This window comes from Arvicanthis niloticus, chromosome 9 (genome assembly GCF_011762505.2).
Source record: "Arvicanthis niloticus isolate mArvNil1 chromosome 9, mArvNil1.pat.X, whole genome shotgun sequence".
NCBI lineage: Eukaryota > Metazoa > Chordata > Mammalia > Rodentia > Muridae > Arvicanthis > Arvicanthis niloticus.
This window is the reverse complement of record NC_047666.1, coordinates 22,521,176-22,534,210: the sequence shown is the minus strand read 5'-3', so window position 1 is coordinate 22,534,210 and position 13,035 is coordinate 22,521,176. Positions and strand designations below refer to the sequence as shown.

Here is a 13,035-nt window from a genome sequence, read left to right as displayed (position 1 = left end):
CTAAGACACAGCTAGGGTGCTCCCGAAGCCCCCACCCCCCTTTTAAGCAGGATGCAGCCTTTCACCCTGCAGACCTGGATACTGAGGCCCAGGAAGGCCCTGGGGTTTGCCCAAGGTTGTCCATTTCAGTCCTCTATTCCTCTGTTGCCCACACATACACCCACACCCATCACTTCATTTCCAAGCCCATGCTATTCCCTATCTTCTCTCTCTTTCAGTCTAACGGGTCATCAAGACCCACTTTGATCCCTAGCCCAGAATTTCCGTCTTTTCAGTTTCATTTCCCCCGTCATCCTTTCAAATGTCCTCCCACTGCCATCCAGACCTGTATCCCTCCAGCCCACTTCCCCCCACCCCCCGCCCCGCGGCCGACATCTCTCCTTCCCATCCTCCGCTATCAACTCTCTCTTTAACTTTAATTTCCCGAATGTTCACTGCTCCCTCTGCCCATTCCCTGCTTTGAGTGCTAGAAAACACTTCAATGAGCCGATTCAAAGTTCTTCACACAAAACAAAAGAGGGGGCTGGGGAGATGGCTCAGTTGTTAAGAGCACTTGGCTGCTTTTCCAGATCTGAGTTCTGTTCCGAGTACCCATGTCCGTGGCTTACAACCACATGCAATTCCAGCCCCAAGGGAACAGGATTCTGTGGTTACTTATAATATATATACATATATATATTATACATATGTATGTATATATATATGCATGTATATATGTGTATATATATATAAACTATTATATATATATATATATATATATATATATATATATAAATTTAAACGAAACCTAAAAATTATATATTAAAAAACAGGATAGGGGTTATGTTCTTTATGAAGACATGGAACGAGCCAGGGGTGCTATAAAGCATAAATGGTGTTCATAGTTTAAATTCTCTTTGCTGACGTGGACATGAGTGTGGCACAGTGTTTTCTTCTTAGTGGGTACAAATGAAGCCACAACTCAAAACTGGGTCACAGTCACATAACGCTTATGCTTAGGCCAAATGACATCTATGGATGCTGTGAGTCCAGAAGGCAAAGCTGAGGCTCGAACCTCTGGACTTTCAGTTTGTGCTGAACCCATACCTCACAAAGAGAGTTACAGCTGCCAGTTTTCACTGATATCCAGGGATCTAGAGAAGCCTAGATGGCAAGGCAAAGCAGACTGGGTAACACAAATGGCTTGGTTCTCCAGAAACAGAGATTCACACAAAGTTGTTGTAAGCTTTAAACAGTTAAGTTTTTGGATGCTGATAATAAGTTTAGTCTGAGTCTAGGTGGAATGCGTGCTAAGGAAGGAAGGAAGAAAGGAAGGAAGGAAGAAAGGAAGGATGGATGCAAGGATGCGAGTGTCTTTGAGATGGTGGCATGTCCACTTGTTACCTCACATAATTCTCCCAACACCCTGTGAGGAAGAGGAGGCTCTCAGAGTGCACTCAACTGGTTAGGGGAAGAACCATGTTTAAATGCAGGCTGGTCTACTTCGGAAACACATATCCATCCATCCATCCATCCATCCATCCATCCATCCATCCATCATCCATCCATCCAGTATAGCCTCAGGTTTAATGGACAAGAGGAAGTCAAGAGTGTAGGGTGAGACAGGAAGTGGACTCTAAATGTGTTAGTATAATAGTGCCTGCTGTGGCGATGCACACGTTTTAATCCTAGCTCTCAGGAAGCTGAGGTTTTTGAGTTCAAGACCAGCTTGGGGTACATAATGATAGTCTATGGAGAGAGAGAGAGAGAGAGAGAGAGAGAGAGAGAGAGAGAGAGAGAGAGAGATCGATCCAGAGAGTACTTATACTCTCTCCATAGGTACTTTAAAGCACATATCACATTGCTATGAGTAGAAGTGACAGATTTAATATTTGTTCAATTGTTTTTATAGTGTTCTTTTTTATAGAAGAAGCTTGTCTGACTGGGTCATGTGCCTCCTCAGTTATCTTCCACTGGAAGATAACTGGACAGGAAGATGGTTGGCTTGTGGAAGTTCTGTTTTTCCCCCTTGTTGGCTACCAAATAAATAGTCCTTGAAAGACAACACAAATCACCCCTTTTGGGGACCCAGTGTTTCTGGCAGGATGGCTGATGTCACTCTCCCCCCCACCTTCTCTTCCTGTCAGAGGCTGACTCCTATCTCACCCGGTTTTCGGCCCCTCATACGTACAATTACTCTGCTCTCCTTGTGGATCCGGTCTCTCACACACTTTACGTCGGTGCTCGGGACAGCATCTTTGCTTTAACCCTGCCCTTCTCTGGGGAAAGACCCCGAAGGGTAAGAGATGACAGTGGGTGTAACCCAGAGCCTGTAGCATACATTTCAATCCATCATCTTGAGGGATGTAGGTGTGAGAGTTTCATAATAACCAAAGATGTAATGGAACAGAAGGAGAGAGGAAGAGGGAGGGGGAGGGGGAGGGGGAGGGGAGGGGGAGGGGGAGGGGGAGGGGGAGGGGGAGGGGGAGGGGGAGGGGGAGGGAGAGGGAGAGGGAGAGGGAGAGGGAGAGGGAGAGGGAGAGGGAGAGGGAGAGGGAGAGGGAGAGGGAGAGGGAGAGGGAGAGGGAGAGGGAGAGGGAGAGGGAGGGAGAGAGGGCCTGAGCCTGCAGTAACCAGAGTTACTTGGGAGTGGTGGGTGGTGGGAAGGGTTTTCTGTGAGTGACTGTGGTGGGTATCGGTAAGACCATCCCTTTATGGAGTAGAGGGTGGGGCAGAGGACACCCTCACAGGGTGTAAAACCCTTATCTGCCAGTAAGGGAGGAGATCATGGGAAGGGGGTTTTCTTACCTGTGTCTGCTGTGAGGGGGAGGTTCTGAGGGAGGCATAAAGATGGGGGAAGGGCTCAGTGGGCAGTGGGGTCACTAGTATGGTGGGTTTCAGAGACAGGGAGTTTGCATGTTAATTTCACCATGCATTAGTAAGAACTGTAGCACACTGTGACACAGTGCACAGAAATGTAAATGTGTCCTAGTGGAAACTCGGAACAGCATCGTCAGTTATAAAGTCATAACTTCTGATATATTCTATTTCCTTAAATGTGGTTTGGGGTTGGGTGTTCACTCAGTAGGGGACGTGCTTGCCTGGCACGGACAAATCCCTGCATGTGCTCTCCAGCACCACATAAAATCTGGTGTAGAGGTTTATGCCTGTGATCCCAGAACTGAGGAGGAGGGGACAAGATGATCAGAGGTTCAAGGTCATCCTCGGCCCTATAAAGAGTCTGAGGACAGCCTGGGATGCCTTGAGACCCTGTCTCAAAGTAAAAATGTGGTTTTGATCTCACAGTTGACTTTGTTACTCATTAGCTGGTGGGAGACTTCCAGTTGGAAAGGAAGTGCAGAGAGCGGGGAATCTTAGAAATTTCCAGATTGTTGAAGTTTGTAGAACTGTCTCTTTTCCCCTGGCCTCAGTGTGCAGGGGCGGGAGAAGAACCTGGGGAAATTAGTTCTTCTTTCTCAGATCAACTGGATGGTGCCCGAGACTCACAGACAGAACTGTAGGAAGAAAGGCAAGAAAGAGGTAGGTGGAAGTCCACACCCTGTCTCGAGTGTCTGTGGAGACCTTGGCCCAGCCCCCGCAGTGCTCCTATCCTGAAGGGTCTAGGCAAAGACTCTAACACCTCGCCCATACGTCCCCATACCACGGCTGCCTCTAGCTATCCATACCCAATGCTGTCCTTCCTCATGTCCCCTGCTTCTGATTCTAACCATCTCTGACGCCCCACTCCCACCCCCAGGAGGAATGTCACAATTTTATCCAGATTCTCGCTATTGCCAACGCCTCTCACCTCCTCACGTGCGGCACCTTCGCTTTTGATCCGAAGTGCGGGGTTATTGTGAGTGACAGGGGCAGAGGGAGAGGGAGAGGGAGAGGGAGAGGGAGAGGGAGAGGGAGAGGGAGGAGAGGGAGCCTGCAGCAGTGTGAGTTACTTGGGGGCGTTGGGTGGGAGGTTGGGGAAGGGACTTTTAGGAGTGACCACGTTGGGCATAGTTAAGACAACCACTATGTAGGATACGGATTAGAAGGCAAAGGACGCCTTCGTAGGGTGGAGCCTTTGTCTGCCTTCAGGGGAAGGCAACTGGAGTGGGGAAGGGAGATTGTCTGTAGAGGGTAGATTATGCTAAGTAACAGGATGAAGTGAGACAGTGAGCGGGATTAGGGTTGCTGGTTGGCCTGGGAACCGGACAAATCCAAGAGATGTTTCAGAAGCCAGACACGCATGTTTCTTTGTCCGGTAGGTGCTTCGGCCCAGCAGCTGGAGCCCGTTTCTTCATTAGAACAGCTCCAGTTCTCTTCTCCCATAGCATGCCTCACCATTTCTGTCATCCTCTGCCAGCCCCATCCTCTGCAGGGTGTGACTCTCATGACTTCTGATGTCACCACCCTGTAATGTGGTACCAGCTGGCTCTGTGCTCTGAATCTTTGGGGTAAACCACCCTGTCAGCCACATTTTTTTTTCCTAGAGCTTGTTCATTGGTGAAAGCCTGTGGGATTTCCCACCCTCAAACCCAGTCAGGCTTGGCATGAATATATTCTTAGTGATGTCTAGTCTGGTCACAACTACGTGTTTGGAACTCTGACCTTTCTCTGTGAATTGTACAGTGGTCACCACTGGTCTTCTGGCAGCAGACTTGTGACTGGCTTCTGGGTGAGTCAGAAAGGCTACATGTCCTTTGCACACAATGGTGTCCACCATGTTTCTTTCTTGGCTTTGATCCTGAACTACAGATATTGACTAGACTGTTCTGTAGTCTGCACTAATACAGTGATCCACTTGGGCCTAGATAGTATACATCCCTCAAACCCTCTCTTCTACAGCATCCTCCTGTCTCTGGTTTAGGATGGATGCAGGCAGTCCCCATGGCTTTCCTCAGGTTTACTTGGGCTTGTTGCAGTCTTTCCACATGCTCTTTACAAAAGTCTGGATAAGTTTATTCATTCTGGGTAACATTTGAAAACCTCTGAATCCTATCAACCCAGACTGACGGTTTTGTTCCTTATAGTTACCACCAGGTCCACAATGGTAGCAGGGCTATTTTCCCCAGTCTGCTCAGGCATACCATGACCATCCCAGCTCATCTTGGACTTTCCTTTCTTCCTTGGATCTCTGTTGTGACCCTAGTGGGTCTTTGCCAACATACCAAGATGGATTATATTACAGGAATGCCTGCGATGGTTGGTGTGTCTTGGGCCCCTATCTATTCTTGAGAGATTTAGGTAATGAAGAGTGAAGCCAGGGTTCTATGTCCCACCAGTTCATCTCATCTTCAGCGTTTCTCTGAAGCCTTCTATCTAACAGACTCATGGACTGAGGGGCTGTTCTCTGGAGGGAGATGAGCTCTGATAGCCTGCCAAGATCCAATGTGAGCCTGCTCTGTGGACCCTTTGAACGTCCTCCTCGGCTTTTACCCTCTTGTTCTGTTTGGTTATGTTCCTGCTTTCCATTAGTGCTGAAGTGCCCTGAGTGATGAGGCTGAGGCTGTGGATAACTGTTCGCTGACATCTTTGATCTAGACACAACTCAGTGTGTGATGACTGTGGAGAAAGGAAGGTCCTTATGAAGCCCTGGAGCTAACGGTTTTAGCAAGAGAGCTGTCTTTCAGTGTCAGCTTCCATCACACATGATTCATTGAGGGAACTCCAGCCATTAATAGAGGAAAAATACTAGACTTCAATACTGATCAGAAAAGCAATGGCCACTCACTCTGTTGCAGGCTTAGGTACCTTATATTCACAATTAATTTTATCACTGCATCATGTTAATCAGGTATGATTTATTTCTATTTTATATGCAGGAAAACTGATATTTAGAGAAATTAGATATTATGGCTAAGATTATGTAGCTAGAAGAGAAGAAACAGCCAATATTTGAACCTGTGTTGGTCTAGATATGTTCTATAATATAACCCTGTCTGTATGGCCAGCCTGCAACCCAAGGGACTTTGTCTGACTTTGATCTCTTGTGGCATTTGACATGGTTCACTCATCTTGGAGAATCCTGCTGTTGTTGTTGTTCTCCTATCTGGGAGAGGTCCTTTATACACCTTCTATTTATTTTTCCTGGGCAAGGCCAAAGGACCAACTCCAACTTCACTCTTCAGGAGAGCCTGTCTCTCCATCCCCAGATTTCACCTTTAGGGACTTGCCTTCACTGATAGTGAGACTGTCTACTGACATGGTGATCTAATGAAGAATTTCTGTATACAGTTAGAAAAAACCAGTGAGACCATCTTCCATTTCATATCCTAATTTAAGGTCATTTTAATAATCAGAACCATTTTGATAGTCAGAGGATAAGCTGAAACTATTTCTCAAAGATTAGAAGGTTAGATGATATGGTTATGCCATAGGGAAAACTGGGAGGGAGCTGGTCTTGACATATGGAGTTTTAAGAAGCTGGCAGGTAAGTATTGTGAGAAAGCCCAGCCATCAATGGAATATGGACTTGGATTAGGAGGACATGGACTCATTGGAGGGCATCAGTCTCAGAGAGTTGGGCCAGTGGTTTACATAGAAAGACTGGAAATACAAGATGAATGAGATGTCTGATGACGAGTTAGAAAGGCTATAGCTGGATCCTAAGGATAAACATGGTGGAGCTAGCAAAGGAAGGAGCCAGAGAAACAAATATCAAATGGGGGAAAGACTCCAGGAAGATAGAGCCAAGGAGTGGGACATCTCAAGGAAATGAATTGAATGTGCCCATTGGTACATAGAGATTGAAGTGAATAGGGATCAGGAAAAGGCCATCTTTTTGGTCTTTGGTGAAGTGGAAGGGAACAGTTTTAGGTACAGGGATGGGAAAAGAGTTTGGTTTCTGGAATAATAGGTACTTTGTTTGGACAGATCAAAGATCATATTGAGAAATAGTAGGAAATAAGTAGGTTGGGTTGGGGGGGTGCATGAGAGAGAGAGAGAGAGAGAGAGAGAGAGAGAGAGAGAGAGAGAGAGAGAGAGAGGAGAGAGAGAGATATTCTGGAAGATTGCTGTGAGGTAAGTATGGCGGTTGGGGGTGGAGCTCTTCAACCTAGTGCTAGGAGTAGCTCAGGTGGGAGAGAAGTGCAGCCACAGTAGGTGCTAACTGAACTTCAGGGTTGCCTGAACACCTTGGTAGTCACAAAACCCACCATCCTTCTCCAGAGGCAAGGATGTTCTATCTGTCACACATGTGGAGTGCTGTCCTTCTTTGGGGGACTTTCATTCCAAAAACACTCTTTTGATCCAATCTCTCCCTTTGGAGAAGCCAACAGATCACCCCCTCATCTTCACAGGCTTTCTTTAAGAATTGTCTTAGTGACCCAAACCTTGTTTGCCATCTGCTGCAAAGAGAGGAGTGACAGGCATAGTCCAGTAACAGCATTAAGCTCAGGGGACACATTGTCACTTCCCACCCCTAAGTGTCATCAGAACAGTGAAGCTGGAGCCACAGTGGATGTCTGTCTGTGAGCTAGAGACAGCACGCCTGGCATGGCCATGCTGTAACTTTGATTTGGAACCAACTACAGTAATGTTCCTTTGAGTTATAGCATGAAAGCATCCTTTGTTTCCACTTTTAGACGTTGCCTTGAGACTCTTAGTGCTGTACTCTAAGGTCACTTGTGACTGACCCTGGTGGAGCTCTTCTGTCTGCCGCCTCCCACCCTCTGGAGGACCCTGGAAGAAGAAGACAATACTTATCTCCCAAGCTCTTAGATCATGATCTAAGATTTAGGTCCTTCTTCACTGACTTCAGTTTCTTTCTCTGCTTGGATGTAGAACCCTGGCCTTCCCCTCTATCCTTGGGTGGGAACTGAGGGAAAATGATTCTCTGTTCTCTTCAAGTCTCTGGGCTTCAGCTGGTCCCCATAGACCTATGGCTTTCTTTGCCCTTCCTCAGAGTGCCGGCCCTCAAAAGGCTGTCTGCTTCCTTCCATCTCTTTGGCTGTAGCACATCTAGGCCATTACAGACTCCAGAATTTCAGAGGAAAGGTTTATATCCAGATTCATGGTATTTTCTAGGCCTATTCTAGGCTATGCTTTCATAGGGAACTGTGGAGGACATGTCTGGGGGCAAAGAGGAATAAAGCAGAGAGAGAAATGAATGGGCGGATGAGGCAGGAGTAAGGTGGCTGAATACGGAGACGGGAGTGGGGTGGACGGGTTATGGATGGAGATGGGCTTTTCCTTCATTTGATCCTATGTTTAATTCTCCCCGTGAACCTTCTCCATAAATCCTAAACCACCTGCCCCCCTCCCCTTCTGGTCTGTAGGATGTGTCCAGTTTCCAGCAGGTTGAAAGACTTGAGAGTGGCCGGGGGAAATGTCCTTTTGAGCCAGCTCAACGGTCAGCAGCTGTAATGGCTGGTGAGTGGGGAGAGCCAAGAATCACTGATTCTTGCTCTAACGACCTCCTTCCCCACCCCTGCTGCTTGAATTTCTGTGTCTCTTCTTCCCTTGGGCTTTCTACTGCACTCATGTCTCCTTTCAGCCTTTCCTGATGTCCCTGAGTGAGTGTGACTACCAGTATGTCTCCATAGGATGCTATTATCCCCAGGCTCCTCTGCAGAGACTGTAGCCTCTGCACCTCTAGTGTGATTGCTGCTTCTGTGGACCCCATTTTCTTCTCTTACAGCACCCACTCCCGTTTGCAAGAGGGATTGACTGCAGCATATATTGGAATACATTTGGAGAGAGCATTTTAAAAAGACATAATGTAAAATAGCACAGTCCAAACGACCTTTGTGTGATAACTGATAGGGCTGAGAGCTGTCTGATTCCATAGCCATTTGCTGCCTTGGCTGTTAAGCCCTTGAAATGTGACGACTGCAGGGAGGGAATGAGGGAATTTTAAATTAAGTTGAATTTAATTTAGGGAAAGTGGCCCCATGCTTCCCATAGCTATCACTTAATACACTTCTAGACTATCTCTACATAGAAAACCACTGCCAGTATTTTAGGATATTCCTTCCTAGCCTTTAAGATGTATGCACACACCCATATACATGTAAGCACACGTCGTTGGCCCTTTCTTACTTCTTCAGGGGAATGGCTGTTTTTCAAATTATTTCATTACCTCCTGTGAAGGAGCCACTTGCAGTTGCTCAGGGTGGACCCCGCTTGCTCAGGGTGGACCCCGCTCAAACTTCTTTTGGAGAATGATGAATTTACTGGCACAGGGAACAGATTGTTTCTGTACTATATAACTCGTATTTTAGGGGAGGGTACCTCATGTAGATAGACTCTCCAAATTCAGAGAAAAGCCAGTTGTTTCCTCATGGCAGTGCAGAAGAAGCACAAACAGAGTAGAAATCGTCCGTGCGCATTGTAACATTTAAAGTATTTAATTTCTGACATAAGTATAATTTTGAACTTTGTCATGTAACTTTATAGAACTTTCTATATGGTCTTCAAATACTTTTTTTTGTTGTTATTTTGAGACAAAGTCACTTGTAGCCCAGGCTAGCCCCAAATTCAATATGTAGCCAAAGGTGAGCCTGAACTCCTGATCCTCCTGCCTCCACCTTCAAAGGCTGGAATGCTAGGTTTGCATCTTCCTTATGCAATGCTGGTGATGAAACCCAGACTTTGTGTGTGCTAGGCAAGCCCTCTGCAACTGACATTTTAAAAAATTCTATTAGATCTATCTATCTGTCTGTCTGTCTATCTATCTATCTATCTATCTATCTATCTATCTATTTTTGATTTGAGACAGGGTCTCACTATGTAGCTCTGGCTGTCCTGGAACTCACTCTGTAGACAAGGCTGGCCTTGAACTCACAGAGATTTGCCTGCCTTTCTCTGCCTTCCAAGTGCTGGGATTAAAGGGATGCACCACTATGCCCAGCTGAGAAGACAATTTGAAAAGACATTATGCTATCCATCTTCTGATCATACTATGAGTTAACCAAATGATTCCAATTGTTGTTATTTTGTTTCCTTCAAAGTTTTTAGTATTATCCATATTGCTACAGTGACCTTGTATGTGTATGGTCTTTGTCCTCAGTTTCTCTCATCCTCTCTGGATTCCTAGAAATGGATTACCACATTGAAGGGTGTGATATTTTATGGCTCATTATAGGAAGCTAATGGTGTCGTTAGATGGGTTGTACCAATTCACACCCTACACCACTGGTGTATGAGAGTATTTTGCTTTCTCACATTAAATTTGCCATTAATATATTGTTGTCATTTAAGAAAATCTGCTAATCTGAAGCTAAAAGTGGCAGTTTGCTTTTATGTGTCTGTCTTTGACTGTTAGTGAGGTTGCACTCTTTTCCCATGTAGGTTGTAGTACTTGTTTTTGTTTCTTTTTGGTTAAATTCTCAGTTCAGATAGAGTGTTGTATGCCAAACCACACAACTTTTCTTCTGTGATGTGTGTATATGTGTGTGTGTGTGAATGTGTGTGTGTGTGTGAATGTGTGTGTGAATGTGTGTGTGTGTTTTCTTTTATGTATGTGAATGTTTTGTCTACATGTATGTCAGTTCAACATGTGCATGCCTGGTGCCTTCAGAGGTCAGAGGAGGCATCAGATCCCCTGGAGCTGGAGTCATGGATGACCGTGGACCTCCAGTGATGTGTGAGCGTAGAGCTGAACCTGGGTCTTCTTAGAACAGCAAGTGCCCCTAACCACTGAACCATCTTTCCAACCCTGATTTAAATTTTTTTCTTTTGGTTTTGATTTGTTTTGGGAGAACAGGATCTCTCTGTGTAGTCCTGATTGTCCTGGAATTTAACATGTAGACCAGGCTGGCCTTACGCTCACAGAGCTCCACCTGCCTCTTCCCACACCTAGGCTGTGACTAAAGATTTGTATCTTTACACTGGCTTTTGATTGTGCTTTTTAAAAAGCTCAGCCTTTCTTTTGAAGAACAGATAACCATTTTCCCTTTAAAAATTCTCTCTGATCTGGTCCTTTGAATATTTGGAACTTATTTTAATGAATGGTGTGAGTGAGGCTCAAAGTCTGTCTTTCCTAGCTAGCTAATACAGGGCTTGTTCTCATGGATCGAGCTGCTTCTTCCCTGACACTTTTTGCCAAAGTTATCATAAAATACATTTTTTTCTTGTATTTTTTGGACACGCGTTATAAAAGTTTTTATTACTTATTAATTAATTGCTTTAATGTTATAGTAGTTTTTGTTTTTTGTTTTGTTTTTTTTTCTTTTCTTTCTTTTTGTTTTGTTTTTTTGAGACAGGGTTTCTCTGTGTAGCTCTGGCTGTCCTGGAATACACTTTATAGACCAGGCTGGCCTCAAACTCAGAGATCCGCCTGCCTCTGCCTCCGGAATGTTGAGATTGAAGGCGTGTACCACCATGTCCAACTTGGATAATATTTTGTACAAAACAAAAATTGACACTTGGACTGCCAAAGTGAATTTTGTCCTTGTGTATGACTTTATTCTTAAATTACCCTTCAGTCATACAGTTGATGACTTTCTGCTTGAAAGCAGGCAGAAAGCCGAGTAACTACAGTATTCAGCCACCATGGTCATCACTGTCCATTGCTGGACCTGAGGACACCTTGTTTGTATAAGCTCAGGTTTGAATAAAACAGCTCAGTCAATATTTTTCTTGGCTTTTTACCAACAGCTTTGGCAAAACTCTGAATTGGTCACTGGGGTCATTAAGAAGTATTTCTGAGTTGTAGCTGTTGTAAACACTGCTGCATTTGCAGAATTGTGTATCAACACAAATGACTTCCTAGTTGTAGGAACGTGAGATTGTTACTAGCATGCTTTTTTTTTTTTTTTTTTTTTTTTTTTTTTTTTTTTTTTTTCTAAGCAGTACTCTTGGATGTGTGAGTCTCTGGATAACTTGTCTGTTCTGTGAGGAAGAAAATTCATATTAAGACATGGTTTAAGGAGAGAAACTTTTTTTAAGTTTAATTTTTTGGTTACAATTATTATTTATTATTTAATTGGAAAAATCTCATCCAATGTCCAATTTGATTTGTAATTTTTTCCTCTCCTTTCTTTTTTCTCTTTCTTTTCTTTCTTCTTTCTTTTTAAAGACATGGTCTTGCCATGGCCGTTGGCTGACATGGAACTAGCTAAGTAGATTAGACTGGCCTTGAATTTGTAGAAATCTGCCTGCCTCTGCCTCCCGAGTCCTGAGATTAAAAGTGTACACCACTCCAGCCCTGATTTGTCTTTTGAATGGCATTTCTCATGGTGAGGTCCAACAGCTTTCCTCATGGTTCCTGGTACTCGTATTCCTTTTGGGGTAAACCTAGTAGTCTATGGTTCATTACTGTTGTTATTGGTTTTTCAGACAGGTCTGTCTGTGGCCCAGGCTGGCTTTGACTCTCTGCTAATCGTCTTGCCTCAGCCTCCTGAGTGCTGGGATAGCAGACAAAAGCATCCATGTCTAGCTGTAAGTACAATTTTGAAATACGACATTTATCTGTACTGTAGTCAGATAAGATTAGCGAAATCATCTCAGTATCTTTATTTGTGATATTTATACTCGGGAAAATGTGAATATTTTGACAATCGATTCTTATTAGCCTGAAATCATTGGCGATTCCTTGGCAGTCAGTCTCCTTGTCTTCTGCTTGCTCTTTGAAGGTTGGCTTCCACCCAAAAGCCTCTTTTCATCTTAACCAGCCCTAGGGCATCTTTCTCCACCACATTCTGATGGCTCCTGGTTCTTTACCTGCCTCCCAGACCTAACCTGGATGGAGAACACACATCCAGCTGCTTTTTAGACAGCTGTGCTTGAATGTCCCACAAGAATCTCAACACCATTGTGCCCCAACAAAAGCTCATCATCTTCCTCCGAGTCCTGCAAACCGGCTCCTTGCCCAGCCTCTCTCTGAGTTCACAGTACTGTTCATACCCAGGCATCCATACTGGAGCCAGCAGCCCGCTGTCTTTGGTCTTCCCACCACGTCTTATAATAAATCGGGTTTTCCTGATGATGAGCTGCATCTTTTGTTGTTTCTTTTTTTGGGGGATCCTTCTGGTGACAATGCTTCTGCCAAGGTCCTCTGCAAGTGTTCAGGTGTGCAGCTGCTGCCAACACCTTAGGTCGAACCTGACCTCTTAAATCCAC

General features: G+C 44.9%; 1 protein-coding gene across 2 annotated transcripts in view; it reads left to right on the top strand.

Moving 5' to 3' along the window:
• Sema4f (ssemaphorin 4F) overlaps positions 1-13,035 on the top strand; it is a 28,585-nt gene that overhangs the window by 558 nt on the left and 14,992 nt on the right. The window contains exons 2-5 of one of the 2 annotated variants that reach the window (XM_034512559.2): positions 2,127-2,278; positions 3,460-3,519; positions 3,737-3,835; positions 8,250-8,343. The exons of the other annotated variant lie outside the window; for it this stretch is intronic. Coding sequence (XP_034368450.1) covers positions 2,127-2,278; positions 3,460-3,519; positions 3,737-3,835; positions 8,250-8,343 — 405 coding nt within the window. The remainder of the gene's footprint in view (positions 1-2,126; positions 2,279-3,459; positions 3,520-3,736; positions 3,836-8,249; positions 8,344-13,035) is intronic. 2 annotated transcript variants of the gene reach the window in all.